The sequence below is a fragment of the Gavialis gangeticus genome, unplaced genomic scaffold, assembly GCF_001723915.1.
Source record: "Gavialis gangeticus isolate Ggan-Ray unplaced genomic scaffold, GavGan_comp1, whole genome shotgun sequence".
Lineage (NCBI taxonomy): Eukaryota > Metazoa > Chordata > Crocodylia > Gavialidae > Gavialis > Gavialis gangeticus.
This window is the reverse complement of record NW_017729025.1, coordinates 105265271-105290036: the sequence shown is the minus strand read 5'-3', so window position 1 is coordinate 105290036 and position 24766 is coordinate 105265271. Positions and strand designations below refer to the sequence as shown.

The window sequence follows — 24766 nt, the reverse complement described above, 5'->3', positions numbered from 1 at the left end:
AGTTTCCTTTTGTAGCATAGTTAGCATACTCCTTTCACAGAGTGATTCAGTGTCATCCATCCAGTGTCCTCTGTAGATTAGACCTTCTACCTTAAGTATTCACTTGCAACCTTCAAGATTGTACATCCTACAGTGGAGCATTTAACCTTTCACTCTATATAGTATATACTCCTTCCAAAATACAGTGTAGACAGGTAAACAACTTAGGAGGATCTTGGTCCTGTGAGGACTTCAACAGAAGTCAGTTTCTGATCCTAGATAGGGAATTGGACCTTTAATTTTCAGGGGTAGGATGTTGGCGACAAGAGAAATTGTTGATAAGTAGGGAAATAAAAGTAAGATGACAAAGAGCCAAGTTCAGTGAATAAATTAGACTTTGTTACATTCATTGGAACTCCCTTAAACCCCTTAAATCTACTTACCTTACCTGCCCATATATGGAGTCTATGTTGGCATAATTTGCACAGCTAGGCTATGCCCAGATGAGCAGGGGCATGAGATTCATGGTGCCACAAAGCGCACATGGGAAATGTTAAAATGTGCAAATTTGCAGCCCAGTAGTAAAAAAAGCACTGGGGAAAAACCACAGCATGGTGCACATGACAGGAGCATGTGCCCAAAGACATGGAGGCTTAGTGCTCCAGGGAGATGCTTTGGCTGCCAGCCAGAGCATCTTCACTCCTTCAGCTGTGGTGGAGCTCCTCCAGCATGCTGGGAGCTGGAAGGAGTTGAGCACAGGCAGTTTGCCTGAAGCAGGACAAAGTGCATGGATAGGAAAGTATGTTTGGGCAAAAAGTAGCAGCACAAATTTGTGCCACTACTATTTTTGCTGCTGCAAGTGCATGCCCCTGCACATCTGGACATGGCCCTAGAGTCTAAACACTCATGATCACTGTTTTTTCTAGCTTTTAGCATGCAAGTTAAGCCAACACATACTCAGCTCATAAACCTACTCAACAAACTAAATTCTGGGGAACATATTAAAGGGAAAAAATTGTAAGTAAGCAATCTCAATCAATATAAGCTAATCAGTCTAATAGGAATAAACTTTGGCATTACAATAGGTAAAAAAGTAGGTATAGGCTGCAAGCAATTTGGATTTACCTCTGTATATGACCAAGGGTTTCTTGGTCATGCTTTATTTCTGGGTCAGTCAAATGCTTTCAAATATTTTTCTCTGTGAAACATTATTGATAGCACCTTGATTCCATTCCAGGAATGTGGGCTCTGGGATGTATTCTTGGGTGGGTGTCTGCACAAGTTTCATATTAACAGTTAGAAACATTTCAAGACCTACCCAATGAAAGCTATTGGCTTTAAAGATGAAGACTCCAGCATCCTGTGTACCAGTGTCTCCATGCTCAAAAATGGTGGCAGGGGCACTTTAACTAAAGCTTGTTCGATGAGCTTTAGTTAAAGCGCTTCTGCTGCCATTTTCAGTGTGGGGACACTGATACACATGACACATTGGGTGCTTTAATTAGAGCGGCTCTCAGAGCCACTCTAATTAAAGCAGACCCCCCCCCCCCTTCGCCCCCCAACACACAAAATCCTGGAGCACATGCCAATTCCAGGTAGCATTTCTTTAAAATAAGAACAATATTTTCAACTTTGTTTAGTTATCCCACTAGTACTTGAACTCTTTGTAGACACCTTCATCACACTAAGGAATGTTTGGAAAAAATTTTAATCCAATGAAGAAAGCTGAAAGGTCCCTTAGAGTAAATCATCATAATTTTCCATTAAGTATAAGGTATATTTATTTACCAGTTTAAATATTAATATAAAATATATTATTCCTCTGTAATGATCCAAAACACTGTAACAATATTCTTTGAAGTAGACGTGTTTGGATCATGACAGCAGAAGATAGTAAAATTCTTAGCAAACTTTTAATGTTTAAAGCCACACTAAAAATGAGTTATATCCAAGTACAGAAAAAAAAAACAACAATATTTTATTTATAATCTTATTTTAGTGTTTGAACTACAAATTCTGATTCTAGAATTGTTTAAAAGATCATGGGTTTTATAGCTGTTCACAAGTAAATTAATTTCTTGGATATTTTCTTTTTTTTTTTCTTCTTCTTTCACAGAATGGTCCTCTTGGTAAATACAGAACAGGTCATTACATGAAAAAAAAAATAAAAAATTGTTTTTTGTTTTTTTTCCTTATTCTTCCTTATAGATCTACCCCTAATGCTCCACATCCTGTTGAACGATTCAAGAAGGGCATGAGGAAAGAAAAATGAAACAGAAAAAAGAGACAAAATAGACCAAATCTCACCACTAGAATTCACCATAAAAATTCTCAAAGTGTAACAGAATTCATACAAAATTTTCTAGACCAGTTCTTTTAGGGAATCAAGAACTTCTATGAAAAATATGGCCAATGGGGGTTAGAGTAGGTAGGGGAAGGAGGAGGAAAGGACTTGGGTAAATAAGTGCAGCAAAAACAGGTTCTGAGGAATACACATAATTTTGTCTGCTTTAGATCACAATAGAATTTTTAATAAATAAATTTCTTTTTTTTGTAAAGACACTTTTTTGAAACAGTAGATTTAGCCCAGTCATTTGTGTCATTTGTTTTATAAACCGTCTTTTTTGTCCCCTCCCACCCCATAACTTCATAAATGTTTCAGATCTGAGTCTCTTGTACATTGTCTTTAGAGTTCATTCGGATCAATAACGGTTCATGCACTGAACTGTGTATTGAATTTATTGTGTTAACTGTTGTTGTGTGGTTGAAAGGAGACTTATAAGAGTTATAGTGATTTAAGTGCTCATGCTCTATTGCTGGCATGGGCAAGTGACTCTCTATGGGTGTGTCACCTGTAAGCTCATCATCCACATTAATAATCTCTACAGTCCGTGTTGGAGCATGGTGGTTCTGCCGGTGATGCTGTTTCCTCATTTTGTAGAAAATTACCAGCATCACAGCAGCCATGAGGGTGATAGCCACAAAACAACCAATTATGATTTTGGTAGTCTTCATAACCTCATCTATTCCTGGAATCCCATTGTTTGGGTCCGTCACTGGGATGGTGTACGTTTTTTCTGTTGACCTTGTGCTCTGTGGAGTGAGAGAGGTTGTCATGTTGGTGGTCTCCCAGTCAGTAACTGGCGTGGGCCCAACCTGCTCCGTGGTCCGTGCCTCATCCTGAGAAGGTTCCACAGTCTCTACTGTGACAGTTGAAAAGTATGTGTAACCATTTTCCACTGCAGTCACATTAAGTGTGGCAGAAGCTGTGGTATTTCCAACAGAGTTACTCACCATGCATGTATACAAGCCCGTGTCTTGCACGGTCACCTTTGTAAAATTTAATGTGCCATCACTAAGCACAGAAATCCGAACTCTGTATGCCCCATGTGTCATAACTGATCCATTTGGAGTAATCCAAGATACAGAAGTCAGAGAAGTCGATGCTCGGCATTTCATCTCTGCAGCCATGCCTTCTGTGACGTTGAGGTCTGCTGGTGGCTCCACTATCACTGGAGCATAACACGTGAAGTAATTCAGGTCCAGCTCACCAATGTACCTTCCTTTCAAGTTAGGAGGTGTGTGGCAACGGGCACAGCATGCAGTGTTGGAGGGTGCCTTGTCTTTAATCCACCAACTGAGCCAAAGAATGTCACAGTTGCAGTTCCAAGGATTGTGGTGCAGGTGAATCCTTTCTAGTCGGAGTGGTGTGAAAAGGTCATGAGGCAGTAGTGTGAGATTGTTGTGTGCCAGGTTGATCTCTACCAGTGACTGAAGGTTATCAAAGGCATTCCGTTCAATCACTTGAATCTGGGATTGTATCATCCACAATTTTTGAAGATGCATTAATCCTTGGAAGGACCCAGGCCTGATGGCAGTTAGATGGTTCCCAGAAAGATCTAGCTCATCCAGTTTTACAAGCGGTGTAAGGTTAGGGATCTCCCGAAGGTTGCACATGGCAAGGTTCAAATATCTCAAATTGGACAAACCTTCAAAGGCACCTTCTGAGATGTATGAAAGCCTTTTCAATTCACCCAAATCCAACCTACGCAGGGAAGGGATTCTGTTAAAAGCATAAGAAGGGATGCTCTCAATTGGGTTGTTTCTCAACCAAAGCTCCTTCAGTTTTGACAGGTATACAAAAGCCCCATTAGGGATGGTGGTAAGACGATTGTCAAAGAGTTCCAAAGTGTTGAGATTGGCCAGACCATTGAAGGCCCCTATTTCAATTGTTCTAATGTGATTCCTGCTTAGCTGCAAGATTTCTAGGTGCCTCAGATGTTTGAAACTATTCACTTTAATGATTTGAATCTGGTTCTCATGAAGATTCAGTAATCGTGTGTTGGTAGAGATACCGTCTGGGACATCTCTCAGATTCTTCCTCACGCAGATCACCTTGCTGAACTGGTTGCTGCAGGAGCAGACAGAAGGGCAAGTTTGAGCCCTTACTAGACCAGCCACCACAAGTAGTTGAAGAGCCAATAGCACCACAAGCAGGGGGTCAAATAGGGCCCTGTTAAACCTAGGACCTATCATTATCTGCTGTGGATGTAAGGTCATCTTGTTCAACATTCATAATTTATTTGGTGTTGGTCCTTCTGGAGTTTGAATAGTCTGCAAGAAAGAAAGGAAGGGGGAGGGAAGAACATTAAATAAATACCAAATATTAATATTAGCTGATAAAAAATTCTCAGTGCTTTTCAGTCAATCATGCCTGTTCCATTAGATATGGGTTTTGGTGTTTGCAGCTTTCCACACAACAGTGCAAGCTACAACTTGCATTTCAATTTAGCAACTTCAGAACATAGGCCATACTTCATTTCAAGTTATAAATGTTTGTAACAGGATGGCAGGTAAACTGCATCACCTACCAGTATCTAAGAGAAACACTTACACTGTAGGTATAGAAGGGGAGCCCAGAGAACCAATGACAAGAACCTGAAGAGACAGACAGGCAACAACAGTGAAGAAATTATCTAAGTACCCAGTATTTTAAAGCAGAAAAAAACAAACAAACAGAAAAAAAACCCAAAACCTCAAGAGCAAGATAAGGCTTCACCTTTTTGAACCTTTAAGCCTGTGTGAATGTGAATGCAGGTCTGGGGCCATATTGCAAGTGAAGCTTTTACTGTTGAATGTAGATCATGAAAATGTGAGTGCAAGATCTTTCTTATTTCATGGAAGCAAATACAAAACTACCCAAAGCTTTGTGTGACCTGCTGAGCATCAGCTCTCCCCCACCGTTAAACAGCCTCATCCAATTTCACGATATTTCTTCCTCTATTCTCCTGTTTGGCAGCAGCAGCAGAGAAACACTCATTAGTAAATGTGTGCTGAACACAGAAATAAAGAATAGCTGTTTAAACTCTGAAAAAAATATCTCAGTAGCTGCAGGGTTAGCAATTTCACTGCTACCTCTAAAAAAATTTCCTACAGATCTTAGTGCAAGGAAGAACAGGGGAAGACGTTTACACTCTGCAAATGATCATTACCATTAAAAGACTTTCAGTGCTGATTCATTTGTAGTAGTGCCTAAATCCCCCAGCCCTGGGTTCATTTTCAATCTGCTGCTCACTGCAAGGTCCCTCTACTGTAGAGATTAATGAAATTTCCTATAAATCAGCCAAAAGTGAAGTCTTATAAATTACAGCAAGCTCGAAGCACATTTATAACCCAGAGCACCAAGATGCATAATACATGTATTCAGTAGAACAAAATACTATCAGCTAAACGTTTTCTATTATTATTTCCATTTTTGTTTCATTTTGCACTAAAAAGATATCCTAGTTTTTAAACTATGGTAAAGGATAATACAATAGAAAGTAAAAGAAAAAATAGTATGTTGTGCATTGGAGCAGGTCATTTAATGACAGACTTGCTATAATTATAAATTCAAAGTACATGTACAGTGCATCTACATGTCACCTTACGGCAATGGAGTGATGCACTATGTCACTGTATGGCATGCTATGCTGATGCATTGATCATGTGGGTCTACACATGATCGGCAGCTATGTCACCACAGTGGTGCACTCCCCTGAGCACCACATGTATGGTGTAGTATGGGCAGTTACTGCACTGTGTTTTAGTACTTCCAAAACGAAATAAGCATGGCGTTGTAGCAATGTTGCCATACAGTGCTGTGTAAATGTGCCTGTATTTATGGATGTGGTTTGGTACTGTTGGTACTAACTTTCTGTTATAGCTTAGAATTAGAAAGGGTTTTCATTTGAACTTTTAAATGTTTACTGCAGAGGCAGCATGGATTAATGGTTAAAGCTCATCACTGGAAGAGCTGGGCTGTTGTATTTACTCTTTGTTGTTTATAAGAGACCAGTCATTGTAGTAACTCTTCAAGAAACTGGCACCTCTGCCTTTTGCAACCTTGGGCAACCTCCTTCTGTGTCTATAAAAATCAAGTCAGTGTTAATACTAGCTTCACGGAGGGAAGGCAACGTTTAATTAATCAGGCATGATTCTGATCTTACACTGTTGTATAAAAGGAGTAAATCTGGTGAGGTCAGTAAGGTCACAATGGTTTGAAAGCAATAAAAGCGTGAACAGGCTTTTATTATTGATACTGCTAAGATCTTTGAATGGATTTTGCTACAAATTGAATGCCATTTTTAAATATTTTTCTATCATTTTATTTTAGTGTGTTTAATTAATGCATTCTTTAAAACTTATCCTCTAAGTACTTGGCATAAACAGTAAATCCCATTAGCAAGTAATAAAACAGGTAGTCATTGAACCACTTCCCCCCATGCGGTAGTACAATTCTCTTGACTCTACTGCAGTTAAGAACAGAGTTTATTCCACTGCAGTTAAGTTCTAAGTTGTCGAGTATCGTTGTATATTTGGAATGGTATGTAGCTGGGAGATCCATCTGCATCCAGCAGATCCACTTCCACCCTTTCTCTTTATTGCCTGTTGGTTACAACACTTAACTGAGAGATGGGGTACCTGAGTAACAGTCCCTATTCCAGTCCATGAGTATGTCTTGCAAAAGTGAAAGTATCAACAGGGCCTAAATGTGATACTATTCTGTGCTGCTTGAGTCCCTGAAAAACTGTATTGGGGTAGGAGGGAGATGGCAACATGAGTTTATATAGTCTCAGGCACAGAAAGGTACTGAGCCTGTATCTCTTGACTGCCATAACTACTGTAAAAGGGGAACAATTTCCTCCTCCTTGTTTCTACCTCTTCATTTCTTTTGTATTTATTAACAGTATCCAGAGTGATTTTTTTCCCACTTCAGGTTGAACATTTTGTTTGACCACTAAATTGTCTTTTTTTTCTTCTCTGTTATGGTAACTGAAAATGAAATATTTTCCCCTAATATTTCTCTGTAACTACTGGACCAAAATTCACTTATTCACAGAGCCCTAATGCTCATGTTGGCATTACAGGCCAAACGATCCTGTGGCATTTATCTTTAGCTTTTCTGTTTAGGTCCTGCACCAAGCATATGTCATTCAGACTTAAGCCTGAGGGCCATGCTCTCTGAAGTCACCATAAATAATTGTTCTCTACCTGTTATATATGTGTACATTTTCATCCCATCCTATTGTTTGCTTAGCTAACTGGATACCCTAAACATACATATTAAAAACCAAGGTGGCCACTGCAAGAATGACAGGACAAAGAAGAAGAAAATTTGGAGATATTTTCATGTGTGTATTTTGTGGGGGGTTGCTCATTTTATCTTCCTGTGTATCTAGATTTTGTTTTATATTTTAGGAGTATAAGTACAAAAGATAAGAAGCCTCTAGTATCTTACCAAGTGTCTGAGTGTATGTGTGGAGTTTTAGCTTTTGTAGCTACTGTTTGATTTTATTTTTGGACTTATTTATATAAGTATTTTTCCTCATCTCTAATAATGCATGATATAAAATTCCCTATATCAGCATAGGTTGAGTCTAATAAGGCTTTGTGCCATTGAAGTGCTAGGGAGGGTAAGCTAAAATCCAGTCTCTTCAAATGTGAGTTTGATGCTGCAGATTAGCCACCATAACCACTGGAGTCTAACCAGGCAATAGGGTGCTCAAGATTTCCCTTTGCAGTACACATGGGTACAAATAGTCATCCTTGTTTGGACTGTGGTTCCCCCTTTCATTGTGCAGACCATATGCATCAAGGTCAATTACACCCAAAATAATATACTGAAAAATAGCCAGCACTAAATGAATTTTTAAATTCATTAGCTCCAGCCTTAAAAATGTGCTGGAGATATATTTTTAATTGTCCTCACATAAAGACCCATTTTCGTATATTGGGGGATGGGATGGTGCTACTGCTAAGGTGCACAGTTAACAGCCCAAAGATTGCAAATTTGAAGCCATAGCAGAAATGCTCATGGCATGGCCCTGTCATATTCCAGCAAATAAGAAGATTCTGTTAAATTCCTTATCACAAGGACATGGAAAAGGAATGATGCATATACTCACAATTGAATTGCTCTCTCTTTTTTTGCTGGCAAAATATAAAGGTTTGGCTTTATAGATTTAATTTATTTATTAGAGTTATATACCACATTTCCCAAAAGAGACTCAGGGCAGCTTACAATAAAAGACAGACTAACTTATAAAAACACAAATAAAATATTAAATTATATAGAAGGTATATAATAACAGCTCCCTAAAGAACACCCTGACTTAACCTTGCTTGCTAAATGCCTGTTCAAATAAAAAGACTTTCATTGCTTCCAGAAGATGTCCTGGATCGGGTTCTGATGAACCACAAGATAGAACGAGTTCCAAAAGCATGACTTCCTATGCACACTTGATACACAGATGATACTTGCAGATGGTTCCTCTTATTGGATCTTCGGGATCAAGACAGAACATAAAGGAAAATGAGATAGGTATGTAGGTATGTGGCACCAAGACCCAGGACTTACAGGTCAAACCCAGTTCCTTGAATTCTTTTCAGAAAGTTATTGAGAGCCAGGGCAGGCTCTGGAGCACTGGACTAATGTGCTCTTGGTGACCCAGGCCCATCAGAAGTTAGCTGCCACATTATGCACTAGCTGCAGCTTTTGGCCAGGCATCAAGGACAGCCCCACATAGAGCATTTTGCAGTGGTGTAGCCTCAAGTTTAAAAAAGCATAGATGATAGTGGTCAGATCAAAATCTGAAAGACATTTTCCAAGCCTTTTCACCAGATAGAGTTGGTGAAAGATGCTCTTAACTACTACCAAAACCTGGAGATCCAGATACAACAAAGGATCCAGCAGCACCCGAAGACTGCAGAATTAAGTGACAGGGGGACTAAATCCCACCAGTGATGAACATCCTTACCTCCCCCCCCCATAAAGATTGCCAGCAATCATCATATTTGTCTTGTTTGGTATCAGCTTTATCTGGTTCATCTGGATCCAATCCCCAACTGTAGCCAGGCACTGGGTAATAACAAAGACTGAGGCTCATATGAGAAAGAAAGATAAAGACGGGTGTCCAAAACTCTGTACTGTCTTTTTTAGGGGCCTCATATGCTCATTGAATAAGAGGTGACAAGAAACCTGTGGGACAACAAGTAAGGTCTGGAGAGGATGACAAGCACATTTACCGTCTGGGATCTCTTTATTAGGAAGGAGCAGAGCTAATTAAGAGTGGTTCCACCAGGTTGTATAAACTTTTTATCAATAATTCCATCACAGGCCACTGAAAGATTCTAGTAAGATTAACAAGGCACAATTTCCCTTTTCAGTTTCCAAGAAAATTCAAACAAAAACAGCAGTTGTGGACAGTCAACAAGCTTCTTTCATTCCCCTTGATCACTCTTTACTTCCAAGATACTTTTGCCTAGTAACACATGTACAAACAACACAACTCAATAGTACTAGTGTTTACATTTAAAATTCAATGTAAAATATTGAGAATGCTGTTCAGTTAAGTTCAATCCATTTCCTATAAGTCAGGAAATGATTAGATTATGTTTGCCTGCATAACCTTAACTCTACCCCTTGGATTTATGCATTACATAAGGCATTCCTTGATAGATTTAAGGCACTCCCCAATAGACTTGAGGCACTAAAGAAAAATAATAAAGCAATTCTTTTGTTGCAAAGAACTTGGAAAGATCACAACAAGTCAAAATGTTTTAACTCTATGGATTCCTATTTGAATGCTGAGATTTTCTACTGAATTATATTTGTACACCTAACAGTGCTAACATTGAGTGTCACCCCACAGAATCCTTTAAAGGATCTCAAGGATCTCAAAGCACTTCAGGGTGCTATGGCACCCTGCCTAGGACTCGTTGGCCTATATCCAAAAATTTGTTTGATATCACACAATTGTGTTATCTTCAATGTAAAGGCAGGTCAAGCAAAGGAGTATTGAGTTCACTTTTCACAACTCAGTCATGTGTGCATGCACTGGAGAAAATCATGGCCAGTTCACACTTGCCCTTCTGACGCAAGTAAGGAAAATTACTTTTCAGCAGGCATCTATCTGTCTCTTTAAAAAAAAAAATGTTTAGCCTTGGGATCATTGATGTAGCTACACTGCATGGAACTGAGCAGGAAATGGAACAATAAAAATGTCCAAATCCAAGGCTGACTTTAAACACAAGTAACTTGTTTGACACCTTTCCAGGGACTCTGCATAACCTCAGCAACTCATATTGATTCTCATCTGGCATCAACATTGGCAGACAAAGACAGAATTTTTTAATCTACACACCGCAAACAATGAACATAACCTAAAACAGGAAACTGAAACAGGCAAAAAAAAAAAAATCCTGTTATCTACACTGAGACTAAGATCTTGGTAGGAGAGTTCTATAGAGCTTATATATCCTCAGATGACATTGGTTTTGCAGATGCTACAGATGTGTCTTCCCAGATGGTTGTGAAGAGTTTGGTTGCAATCAGGTAATCACATATTCATTCACCCTAGCCTCCCTCAACCTTCATTCCTGTCATCTTCACCCCATTTAGTGTCTATGGGGGCGTGGCCTTCCATTTCAGAAAAAAAAGCAACTTTCAGTTTCCCACCCTGCACAGTACAACCATACTGTTCTCTTGCCAATATGCACAAACAAGCTATACCCTTATTAAAGTACTACTTTAAGCATGATAATGCATCAGTTCATAGATTGGGTTAACGTACTATCTTTTAGGTCTTCCCAGCTTGTATTTCTAATTGTATATTTTCTTTTTTCTCATAGATTTCTTTCTAAATCCCCCCTAGTAATGTCTTCACAGTACAGGTTATTTTTACAGCAAAAACCTTTTCACTGAATGGCTAATACATATGTTTTTACCCCTTTTAAACACAGCTTTCTCTTTACACAGCTATGGGACTTTAAAAGGCTCAACAGCAGTTTAGGGAGCCATTGTGGTAATGTGTAACAGCCTAGGTGGTTTCAGAACCTAACAGCTTCTATCTACTTGCTTTTTATTTTACTTTTAGTTAACATAGTGGTAGGTAAAACGTTCTATACAAGCAGCTTTGCAGAATGAACAGCTCTGATTATACACAGGACCAAATGAAGGTGAGATACCAGAAATCCAAGCTCCCTTTTCTGTCCCTGTACCTCTTTTCCCCCTCATTGGAAAAATAGGGGAAAACAACTTATCTGATAAGTTTCACTGATCATTGGGTGAGGGGAAAATAACTTTATTCTATTAACCAACCCGGCTTTCAAATATTTTAGACATTTTTAATTTGCATGTTCAGGATTTGGGAAGGCTGCCAAAAGAAAGGAATCCACATTTTACCTGGAATCCAGTTCTTTGGAAACCCTACCTTGCAGTATATAGGAATAGCCTAAGGAGGCCCTTGTTCATTTTATGTAGCTCCTGGAGCTCTTAACCTCTTGACTGTCCACACATTTAGACATGAAAATTCATCTTAAGCAACCTTTAGGTGTTTAAAGTTATACCACTCCAGGGCAGTTTTATCTCTGATGCATGTTACCCAGCTCATGTTTCATGAATATGTGGCCAGACCCCAGAAATAAGCCACACATTTCAGTCCTCCAGTATCCCAGGATGCAGTGTCCCCTCCCCCCACTCTCCTGTTCTGTGTGGACACATTTTCTACCCCCTGATCGCTACTGCCCACAGGGTGGTTTAGGCTACAAGCCAATTCTTCCTCCCACCCTGCTGGAGAGCTTTTTTCATGTACAGCAGCACAGATATGGATGCTGCCCTGCCCCAGCCAGCCTCTCCACAGGACTTTGAGCCTGGTCAGAGTAGATTTGCTCTGGCAGCCCCTTGCCAACCAGGGATGCTTTGACTGGGCTCCATAATAAATTCTGAAGCTGATTTCTCCAGAGTTCATTACTCCTGGGCGCATGTTTAAATGGTGTACCTGAGAGCAATTGCACAGGTAGACGTGACCACTCAAGGTAACACTAACACTGATTGACATTTCAGAAGTGTAAAGTATAATTTGTAACAAAACCCTAAGAATAGCAAGTGTCGAGATCCACTACTCTGCTGCATCACCTATCAAGGAGCGCTGGTGGGACAGGTAGGTTAGATAATGTATTCTTTTCCATGCCTTCCAGTCCAATCCTACTGAATCTTTACCGTATACTTGAGCTACAGTGGCTGTATCTACACAAGAAGCTGTATGTCCATAGTGATGATCTACAGCAATGCAGCTCATTGCTATGTTAGCAAGCATGAACTGTGACACTGATGCTACTGCACAGTAGGGTTGGAAACAACCTATGCACCACCTTAGTTTTGCTTTAGCTAAAACGAGTACTAAATGACTGTGTGGTAACAACTGCACATCCAGGAACATGTGTAGATATGCCCTTGTGTAGGACACTCACCTAAGATTAATAAATGTGATTGGAGAAGGTCATCCATACTAGATCCCCATTGACTTCAGTGGAGTTTTACTATCATTTTTTATAAAGAAAATTGCTTTATTTCATAAGAATTCTGGTTGAGCAAGGCTCCTCGTTTCCTCTATTGCATTTTCTTATTTCTGTCTTTTACCCTCACATGCACAATGAACACAAACTATGTCCAACTATTTACTTTTCTGAATAGACAGTTTGTATAGGCAAATTCTGGGGTGAATACTACTATACCAGTTGGGTGTGTCTCTATTTTTGAGTATTCTACCTTAATCTGTTTTCACTTTTGCTTTGTGTCCCTCGTTATTGATCCTAACATTTGTGGATTTCAGGAATCAAAGAGAAATTCAGGGACCATCAGATAAGAGATAATTTAAACAGGGAAAGGAAAGACATATATATTTCTCTAAGACCGTGTCTACAAGAGACACTGACTACACAGTTGTCACTGTGCAGTCATCTAGTATTTGTATAAACAAATACTAAATGACTGTGCAGTAACCCATGCTACTACACAGCAGTGCTGACAAATGCCTTTTTTGTGATGCTGACTGTGCAGTAACCTGAGAGTTGTGTGCACTACCGTCATGTCACTGTTTCTGCCATGCAACGCTACTGTGCAGTAGTCTCAGGCTAATACATGGACAGCAACTCATGTAGACACAGCCTAAGTGTCATAAATATATACTAGGATGATCTGACATTTTCATTGTCAGCCTATATACTCCCCCTACATTAAGAACACATCTGTACTACAAAATAGACTCTACGGGTGTTTATACACGTGTTCCAGGAGCGGAGGCGCTGGGGGCACTTTAATTAAAGCGGCTCCAAGAGCCACTCTAATTAAAGCATCCAGAGCATCTCATGTATCAGTGCTCCTGTACTTCAAAATGGTGGATGGGGGCACCTGACCTAAAGCCCATTGAATGAGCTTTAGCTAAAGTGCCACTGCTGCCATTTTGAAGTGTGGGGAGGCTGATACATGAAACACTGGAGGCTGCTGGAGCGCAATAATTACCATGCTCCAACAGACTTGATGAATTGAGTCTGCTCTGACACACTGTAATTACAGTGCATTGGAGCAGCCTCACTGCTTGTGTATAGGTGCCCAATGGCCCTAATTTCTCCACTGAGATTTTTTTTCATAATGGGGCTAATTGGAGTCATTTAGTACCTGCCCGTTAAGAGCTGAACTAAACTCAATTTACTAATGCCACAAAACTTTAATGACAGACTTGATTTGTCTATACAGAGACACTTAAGAATATTAATCTGAATTAACTTTTAATGTGGATTTTTTAAACTGCTTTAAACACTCTATATAGACTCTCTTAATCAGAATTAAAGTAGTCTTAATTTGATTTAGCTTCATTCATGAGTTAAACTAAATCAAATTGAGTGCACTTGAATTCTGAATAAGGATGTCCACACAGAAATGCAATGAAGTTCAATTAATCCACTGCAGAAATATTTCAGATTGATTTCCCCAAATGTCCACATGTAGACAAACCCTAGGTATCATTTCATATTCTGTACTGGCCCAGGAAAGATTCAAACCAATTGCTTGTGGCTAAAAGATTTCCTACCTGGCCTCTTGGGCTACTCAAGTCATAATTTTCCCACTTCAACAATTTTATTGATGAGACACAGCTTTTCTGAAAACTTCTTTTCTGTTTTTATATTCTATATTCTCCTAGGCAGATATTTATGAGGAAGGACACCTGGATACCAAAACAAATAATTGCATTGAAGAGTCTTGCAATAGCCCTGACACCAGCAAGCTTGTAATTACTCACACTAAGATGTTAGTACATCTCGTGCACCAACTGTAACATGAATGAAAGTCACAAAAATACCTCCTGGATGCCACTCTCTCTGCCAAAAAAAATTATTAACCAGTAATGGTTAAGCTGCAATTTCTCTATACTTGTTAATGAAACTTTTTTATGCCTATTTTTATTTTACAGTAATAATACAAACTTATTTCTGGAATAGTTTCTTGGAAGACATGTGAGAAACTTAGCTAGCCCCAAATAAATGTGATATGGTAATTTAAACAAATGATCCAAAACATTATAGTTACCACCAGTGTCAATAAATGTGTTTGAACCATTACTCTGGAATTCTGTAGTGCTTTTTATCTTATGAGGTTTAATACTTGTATAAGGCAGGTAACTTACAAAGTTGTCAGAGTAATAATACAAACGATTCCAAAAAGTCTTGTAATATCCCACCACATATCCCAAAATATCTTGTGCCTATTAATTCATATAAGTCAACATCACTTTCAGCAAAATTCTACAGTATTTTGAAATAGTAGTCTAAAATTCTACAGCTTCAGACAGTGGAAAACTACAGTGTTTTTGATCATTACTGTAGTATGTTTTAGTAATTACAGACATTTTTAAGTAATTACATACCCTCGTATGTTTTAGTAATTACAGAAGTTTTACCATTCCTTGCATAATGTAAAATAAACACATAGAAAATTCCATCCTGGACCAAACCATAAGGCTTTTGAGTCACAGAATCGTAACAGTACACTATGTTGTATGTAATGGTGATATCCAGATACCTAAGATACTTTCAGAATATTCTGGCCTTAAATAAACCTTTTTCCTGATAGCTCTTCTCAATACTACAGGTTATCTTATGTTCTGAGGTATAAGTCTAAAACATGTGCATGTTGTGGCATGTGGCATGAGTCTAAAACATAACTGTAATCCACAGAAATATCCAGTATTTTTATTTTTGAACCTTCATGACCTCTTTTCATATTGGGTTATATTGGAATGCTTACAAACAAACTTAGAGACCAAAATGTTGAATTAGTATTCATATTGATAGTGTTTTACAACCACTATGAACCAGTAGTATCTTGTGGGTGTGTTTACACATACTTTTATGCATGCCTAAACTTAATACACATTTGCCTAATGTGCATTAAGGTGATTTAGGCACATGTCTACACCTACATGTACTAAGGTGCATTAATGCAGTATGTGGATCAACTTGGGACTAAAGTTAGTCCCAAGTCAGTCAATATACACAGCGTTAATGCGCCTTAGTGCATCTACATGTGCATTAAGGCACTTTAGCTATTTGTGCCTAAATTTGATACTTGCTTTTGCAGGTATCAAATTTAGGTGGAACTAGCCTAAAATCACAATATTTAAGGTGCATTAAGGGTGTGCACATGCAGACCCACACCCTTAATTTGCCTTACAAATGGCTAATGAACCTTAAATTGGCATGTATAGACATGCCCTCCACGTATGATTCAACAGAAGACATAATTATATGACTTTCCCGGAACTCTCAAAAACCATCAAGAAGCATGCTCTGCTGCCAAAGCCGAGGTAGTTGATGAAGAATATTCATTATCTTCCTGCTTTCTTGAGATGAGACAGCCAGAAGTGTTCATTAAGGGGGAGTCAAAATTAAAAATCCACTCCAAATAAAGAACAGAGCAAACACACCTGTTAAAGGAGGGAATTTTATAAAGTGCAAAAGAGAATTTAGAAAAAAAAAATGCAGGGACAGTAACAAGAATCTTGCTGAAAAATTGTTCTATTAATAGATGAAGGGAGAAATAGGAATATATCATGATTTAAATTAAAAAACCTTCCCCACTATGTTAAACCAGCAAGCTTCTTGTGTGCCACACTGTTATTATGGGCATATCGGTAACTGGGACAGTTTACACATCCCCTTAGGTATTCCAGTTTTCTAAATTGTATTGACATGTAAAAGGCATATGGGAAAGAGCAAGAGAAAGAAGTCCTCCTATTTTTCTGGCCTAGAGTATATTGTGTTGAACAGGAGACTTGCTGAATAATAGCGTTTGATTACCTTGGTGACTACAGGCTGCATCCATCTAGTATGCATTTTACAGGGAGAATATCAAGGAAACATATCCAGTTAATAACACAAAACACACTGAAGCATGAGAGTCCATTTTGCATTATTGCATTTGCAGGGGCTAACTGAGTCCAAATGACTCCCTCATTATGTTAATAAACAAAAAGGCAGGAAGAAATAGAGACGAGAGAGAAAAGGTAAGGGTCTAAATAGCCTGGAGTCCAGCAAATGATGGTTAAACTTCTTGTCCTTGGTAACTATGGAAACCCCTTAAGGTAAGAGTGGAACAGAGACATTTTGTGGTCTGCAATTTACAAGCTGTTTATTTAATTATGAAGGAATATGAAACTGTTAGGGGCAATGCAATCATCATACTGTGATAGCATTCTGGGTGCAACAAATTGGGGCAGAAAAATAAGAAGTTAATTTTTTGGAAAATTACTTGTTTTATTGCAGTTTCATGCAACCGCAAAACATCGTTTTTACTGGTATTTGAGAGTTTCTTTTTCCTATAAGGTGAGAGAAGCCAAAATTAGCAATATGACATTTTGCAATAACATCCTGCAGCAGAATCATAGCAATTAAGTCCTTTCTGTGCCCAGTGAACAAAACCAAGGTCAGACTGTATTTTCAATTAAACCCTAGGTGTTACCAAAGTGCAGCACAGCCAGAATAGCACGGATATTATTACTAAATCTATCACTGTTGAGCAATGACTAGGTCACAGGTGCTCCTGAACACGGTATTTGTACACCTTTGAATATTACAACTGGGAAAATGTTTCAAGTCAATTTAGGAGGTAGCAAGTGAAATAAAATTAGAAGTGAAGCTATGTGACGACTCAGGGGCAATAAAAATTGCCTATAAGTATTTGTACATGCGGACAACAAACTTTGACCTGATACTGCTGTCACTGTGAGTATGTATGGATGTAATATCTGAAATGCCCTTTGAAGGCAATGGGAGTTTGGCTGCACTCCATAGCACCCATGATGAAAGAGTCACAATTGCATAACAAATAGTATTTTGGCCTCACAATATTCCTCAGGTTAGTAATATCTTTATTTTATAACTGGAAAAATAAGGCACAGAGAAATCAAACGGTATGGCCTAATTAACACAAGGAATCCCTGATATAATTAGGACATTCTGATTCTCATTCCAACTAGAGCATACTTCATCCATATTCAGCTGTCAAATGAAGTGGTAGAAAGCCTACCTCTAATGATATTTAAAACTAGATTGGAGAAAACATTAGGAAAAAAGCATTAATGGCAGTGTTAGCGATGCTGTAGCTGGGATGGTCCACAAATTATGTAAGAAGCAAGGATTTATTTGGGTGATATTTTTATTGGACCAAAAGTACACTTGGGATAGAGTTAGATAAGGTTTCAAATACAAGATATTTCATTTTTTTACTATACTGTGTTGGCTCTCACTGCTCAGATATTCAGTTGGTCTAATAAAAGATATCAGTCTAAGAAATCCTTGCCTCTTACAAAAAAAATTAGAACATTTTCTATGTGGCTTCTTATACTCTCATTACCACAGTATGAGTGCCTTGAAGTAGTGTATTAAGTGATGTGACTATCACGTCTCCCAGAGACAGCAGTATCAGATCAAAGTTTGTTGTTCACATGAACAAGTACTTATAGGCATTTTTTATTCCCCCTGAGTAATCACATAGCTTCACATCATGTGCAGTTTGTTCTCTCTTTCATCCTCTCACCCTAGGAAGGCCAGCATGTTCAGAACAGTGTTTTCTTTTGGTAGAAACGTACAGGTTTATGTACATATTGCAATGATTATGTTAAGGAAGGCAAGTCTGAAGAAAACTGTGTCTTGCTAAGTAGAGGATGGTGACTGTGACAGGTTTTAGTTTCTCTGGAAGTTCATTCCTGAGTCTTGAACTCATCCCTGTTTCTTGTCCAGAGAAATTTTACCATTATGGTAAAAAAGATATATTGTGTCCCAAGAAGTGGGTTTTAATCCCAAAGCTTTAGGTAATCTTTTATATATCTGGGTGTCAGACCCAGATCGATGGTGCACCGTGAACAATAAAGTCAAAGATCTGTAGGGCAGAGCCATTGTATCATATGCAAGCTGAAGGCCGGTTGGATGTAAATAGTGTGTATCGCTGCATTGTAGAGTACCTTGCAGAGTTTCCTAAAAGCTCACAATTTCATGCTCGAGTATACTGCATTACTGAAGTCAAGAGATGATAAAAGCGTGAATAACTGAGACCAGCTTATCGTCTGCTGGGACAGAATAGTTTCCTAGACAACTGAACATAGAAGATGTCAGGGCTGGTCATCAAAAATGAATTTAAGAGCCCTTCTAAACTACAAACTGAATTAACCAATAGTGGTTGTGTATATTCAACCCACAGAAAATGTACTATGGCTGCAAACTCTCAAAATACTTTCTTCTTCCCATGAACTTCCAATCTATATTGCTTGTTTTCAGCTTTAACCAGTTGTTCTTTATCCATTAGCTGATCTCATCCAAGTACTGTACTGAGCTATCTTGGTGATTGTGATGAGGTCAAGATGAACAATATGTAGAGAGCTGTGTATCGCCTGCTTATTGCTGCAGGCACTTGAGTTGTTATAATCTTAGAAGCTCAACTAGTGGCTACTATTCATCTTGAACAGAATCGGAGAAAAAAATCGTCTTACAGGACTCAAAGATTGGCAGTAGAAGAATTTCACATTACTGCTATTTAGGGGGAATCCTGCTAGGAAGGATTTGGTGAATTCCCTACCACAACTAGTAAAAACAGCATTGTATATCCTAGGGAGTAATCCTGCATTAGCAGGAAATGAACTAAATAAGTGGGTTGCAATTTTTTCATAACTTTAAGTATTTGTGTGTGTGTGTGTGTGTGTGTGTGTGTGTGTGTATTTCAACATGGAAGAAAAAAGGCCTCGTCTTAGATCTGAGTACTGGCCTGGAGTAGGTAGCTCCAGTTTCAGTCCTGGAGCTGCAGCAAGAGCTACCACAGGAGGTAAATGGCATGGAGTACAGGTAGCATAGGGAGCAGGTGGGGCAGGCAGCAGAGTGGGGCAGGCAGAGACATAGGGACAGCCATGGTTGGGGGGGCATGTGGTGGGAGAGAGGCAACAAGGGGCCCAGCACAGGTGCAGGGAGTGGAGGGAAATTGAGAACATGGTTAGACAACAGGCGGTAGGGTAGAAGTTGGGAGGGGGCAGGCACTGGGGGAAATTTGGCAAAGAGGACAGGTGGCAAAGGACAGGCACAGGCATGGAAGAGGCAAGGGATAGGGCAAGGAAAGGGGTAGGCAGCAGGGGAGCATGTGGTGGGGGGGCACATGACAGAAGGGCAGGCATTGAGGTGAGGCAGCGGGGCTAGAGAAAAAGGGGTGGGAGGGTAGGTAGAGGGGCAAGGGACAAGGGACTAAGGAGTGGAAGTCTGACCCTCACTCCCCGCTGTTTCTTTCCCCACCACAGTGATGGGGGTGTGGACAAATTTAATGACAACCCATCTGTAATTAGAATCTATACATGAAAAATTATAATAGATTTATAAATTTCCATGTATAGAATTTAATTATTGGAAGTTTGTCTTAAATAGAAATCTCTCTAGGATTTGTGTAAATTGGGATGGGAAGGTTAGTGGGGGAGGGCTTGGGGGATGGGGGAAAGTGGGGTCTGCAGAGGGAATTGGGGGGTCAGGCAGGCTCCATGGAGGTGGGTGGGAACCTGAAGAGTTTGACAGGAATGGGGTGGATCTGGGGGAGCTAGCAGGTTCTGTGAGGGGGTTGGTGGGGTCTGGGAGGATTTGGCAGGATCAAGGGGGCTTGTAGGGTTTGGGGGGATGGAAGGTTCTCTTCTGCCCAACCAAGGACCAGAGGCTATTTTCATCCCCCAACCCCCAGATGAATAACTCCCACCCAGAGAAGCAGCCCCCACTCCATTTCTGCCCACCCCTCCCCTCACCCCAACATATTTTGATTCCCTCCCAGCAATGGGGGTTTTGGTGGGCTGGGGAAGTGGCTAGTTCATGGAGAGCTTGGGGGTTCTTCATTTGGGGGTGGGATGAGGGGCTGTGGGGCCAGAAATACCCTGGTGCTGGGGGTGAAGTAGGCTTTCCCAGTCCCAAGGCTGTGCTGGGAAGTGTACAGAAATTCAATTAGATCAGTCTTGCCAGACCCAATCTAAGTTAGGCTACCTCTGAGATACAGTTAACTTACATCTGATTGGCCAGTTTTAGACTGTTGTAACTTTCCTGAACTTCTGTACAGTTTACACTTAAATTCCCCAGTTAGGTCAATCTAAGTGTAAGGCCCACCACCTGGGCAAACTAAATTAGATCGGGTGGCTATTTTTAATCCAATCTAATCTCCCTCTAACTTCCCCAAACATCTGTACCCAGCCCTTATAATTAAAAAACCAACCCCCACACCCCTCCAAAAAAACCCAAAAACAAACCCTATATCAAACTGCATATCTATATTGTGGTCAAATTCAGGTTACACGGACAATCTTAATTTTGACATTTCCTAACCTTTAAATATTTGACTCTGACATAGTATTCTTTAAGTTTAGCTTGTTAGCATTGTAACTATATCTATACATATTTATAGCCTTCAGTATGGACTCTTAAGTCTTTCTGCCAAAATTATTTTGTTTAAAAAACCAAGGACGGTAGCTTAAAATTTGGTTTCTGGGTTTGTACCCTCTAAGTAGTGCTGAAGCTGGTGACAAACATATTCACAGACATACACACACGCTTCCAGCTCTCCCCAGCTGAAGATTTATGACTTAGTTCTTTATCTGTATTTGCTACCTTAGGGGATATTGTAAGGATAAATACATTAAAGATTTTGAGGCATTTGGCTATTACAGTAATGGGGATCTTATAAATAGATAGATAAGTCTCTAATTCAACCATTGCAAACTCATGCCAGAAAAAACTTTATTGCACCATTATGCATTCTAAAGTACATACACATTCTATTTTTACAAAATGAGCTTTGCCTGAGTCGTTCACACCATGTTCACATAGTTCTGTGCTGCTGCAAATGATAATAGTGTTCTTGTAAGTGCTAATGTTCCACTGAAATAACACTTTACAGGGTACCTACTTTGTACATAGGTCAGCAATAGAGGTGCTGTTGATACCACATACTGGGCAGCACATAAGCTAGTATATTTAAATCATGAGTGTCTTTTACTATACAATTGGCAGGTCCATGCCCTTTTTCCAGTTATATGTGATGGTGATTATTAAGTCCAGTCATGAAAGCCTGAGTCACAGAAACCTAGTTTAATCAACTTTAGTTTCTCATTCTTGTTGCTCCCCATAAGTTAGTGCTTACCCATGCTCACCCTACTCAAGAAGAGCTTAGGAATTCATGAGCTATAACAAATAGCAAAAACTATTGGAGACTGCCAGGACTACAAAGGGTCTGGGTTCACACTGTAGCCATGAATGAGCACAGAAGTCAGAAGAAGCACAGACCTGATTGCTGGACTGGGGCCATAAATATCTAAAATGGATTTAAGCAAAGGCAGAAGTGCAAAGGAGTCTATTTCCCTCTGGCTCCATGAAATTTTGGCTAGTTCTCAGTTGCTATTAATTGGTATTTCTCCACTGAAAACAATGAAATTATGATGATTTATAGTGGCTGGGATTTGGGCCCCTTACTATTTTCCTCACTAGATTCACCCATCCTTAATGAATTACCAAAAGGTTCAGACAAATTATTAATAGGAAGCAGCCCTTACAAAAGTTGGCTTCTGCTGTTAAACATGATATGAACACTTTTGTTTTAATTGTGTTTAATTAAGGCGATCTGCAAGCAGATTGCTAAAATGCTGGAAGGGGGATAACAACACATTAAAATGCTTGATTTATTTTTAGTTTGTAAAAATAAACTTTCTAAACTATTTTTTTCTCAAATGATAAGTAACCCCCTTCCTCCCACACCTTATTATCATGAGATGCCTTGTAATAACAGCTGAAAAATAATAAAATGGCAAGCATGAACCAGGATGAATCAAAAGAGATTCTTATCTGCCACCTTTACAATGTGTTATGTCTAGTTTGGAGGGGCTTTAGAAAGCTTTAAATGAACTAATAGATAATAATAGCTTGCATTTATATACCAACCTTTATTCTGAATAATCCCTGTGGGCTTTAAAATTTACACTGATAGACAGCACATGTATTGTACCATAATCACTTTGTACACCACCAAAATTCAGCTATGTCTGGGGAGAACTTAGCAGGCATTTTATAGTGCACCAATATGTGACATCTTCAAGTCACACTATAAGAGAAAGTTATAGAGATACAGGATAATTCCCAATGTTAAAATTTGATCATGGAATTCCCACCCTTTTAGAAATTGCATTAGTAGACCAAATATTATGTGGAGAGGGCCACTCACTCACATCTCTATTTAGCACAACATACCATATCAGGATTAGTGGAGTGGGAAAGGCTCCTTCTACTGAGTCGTCAGACTCACTTCTTGTGACCCACCATGTTTTCCATGGAGAGCTCCCATTAAAAGGAGCATCAGTAATTGGAATTATGGTGGCACTCATGGGGGGGAAGGGGATAGAAGTGACTATCAGGGAAGGGACAGGAGAGAGAGGTTGGTGCTGGCTCAAGTGTTTGCTGCTTGGAAGCTGCAGGAGCTGGTGCTTCCAAATTCAGTGTTGCCATTTCCCAGTGGCAACTAGATTTCATAGCACTGGACAAGAACAGTGCCTGATTAGAGGGGCATCCTCATATTCTGAACTTAACTTGTGGCATGCTTGCCAAAAACATTAGCCACTATTGATTTATGAGTATTTACAAAACTGTTTTCTAGCTAGTGCCTGATACTATGGCATCTATCATCTTGAACTGGGACATGAGGCATTACTTGAGAAAAAAATTAGCCATAAGTTATCCTATCTTCTCTTAAAAGTAAAGAAAAATGAAACAGCCTGAAGAAGGGCATTTTGTACCCAAAAGCTTCTATAATATCTCTCTCAATGATATAGTTGTTCCAATAAAACATATTACCAAACACATTTTCTTTCAAGAAAAATGATGTAAGTGGTCAGCCATCATCCAGTGAGCACCATTAAAAATTGTTATTCACCCTCTCATATACCTCCATTAACTGCTGTATGCTCAAAATGTGTGACGCTAACACTTACGCAATGGCAAATACTTGGATAAATAACCACAAGAAAAGATGAACGTAGCCAAAGCAAAACTGATCCCTAGCCATTTACAAGCGTTTAAGGTGGCAATGTTCCATGCAGCTCTTGCATGTCACTGGACTACAACTATCGCTCAGACTACATGGTCAGGCATACTGGTCTTTCCCTAAGACATTAGAGCATTATAGTCATGTACCTTTCACTGTAATTAAGGGTCTGTCAAGAATTTCTAAACTAAAACCTCTTTTTTTTTTCTCCTAAAGAATATAAATTCTCCTTTTAAAATTCCATTTACCTGCAGTTTGGTGTCCAATTTGTCAGCTCTGTTGCCATTTATTTTTTTCCCCACAGTACAAATTGCTTAGTCATTTTAAAATTATATAGCTGCAAAAAGCACAGATTTTTAAAAATGGTTTGGGGTGCTTTTTTTCTTGCCACACTCTGTCATACTCACACTAAAAACAGCTTCATTTTTCAAAATGAAATTTAACAAGCAGCACTTAAGGGTGAGAAAGATGCTTGCTAGACTGAATTCAACTGCTCTTCACTCCTGTTCTTTATCTTCCTATTTTTACTGAGAGACAGGGGAAGAGAGTTGAACAGGGAATGCATCAGAAATGGCTGGTGCTTCTAGAAGTGGGGACTACTATTTTTTTTCACCTTTTAAGCCATTGCAGCCTCCCTCTAATAGGTTAATGGAAAAGCTGGCATCACTTCCCTTAAAATTTGGAAAGAATAATAGTGATTACATAATAGAATTTTCTATGGGAAAAAAATTGTCCATCCACTGAGCTACAGCCATCTGAGAATGCAACATTTGAATTTGGATGTTTCAGTTTGCAAAATGTTTCTATATGCTTACACATGCCTTAGGGCACTTTGAAGCCATGCCACTCTTCCAGTTAGCAAACTTCAGT

At 39.3% G+C, this 24766-nt stretch overlaps 1 protein-coding gene across 4 annotated transcripts in view; it reads right to left on the bottom strand.

Annotated features, from left to right (window-relative positions):
- Positions 1-1932: 1932 nt before the first annotated feature.
- Positions 1933-24766, bottom strand: part of LRRC4C (leucine rich repeat containing 4C) — a 191629-nt gene continuing 168795 nt past the window's right edge. For 3 of the 4 annotated variants that reach the window (XM_019519372.1, XM_019519369.1, XM_019519370.1), the window contains one exon: positions 1933-4593. In XM_019519372.1, coding sequence (XP_019374917.1) covers positions 2638-4551 — 1914 coding nt within the window. In that variant the 5' untranslated portion in view covers positions 4552-4593 and the 3' untranslated portion in view covers positions 1933-2637. Of the gene's footprint in view, positions 4594-5471; positions 5614-24766 lie in introns of those variants that run through there. The other variant, XM_019519373.1, reaches the window with a different exon arrangement.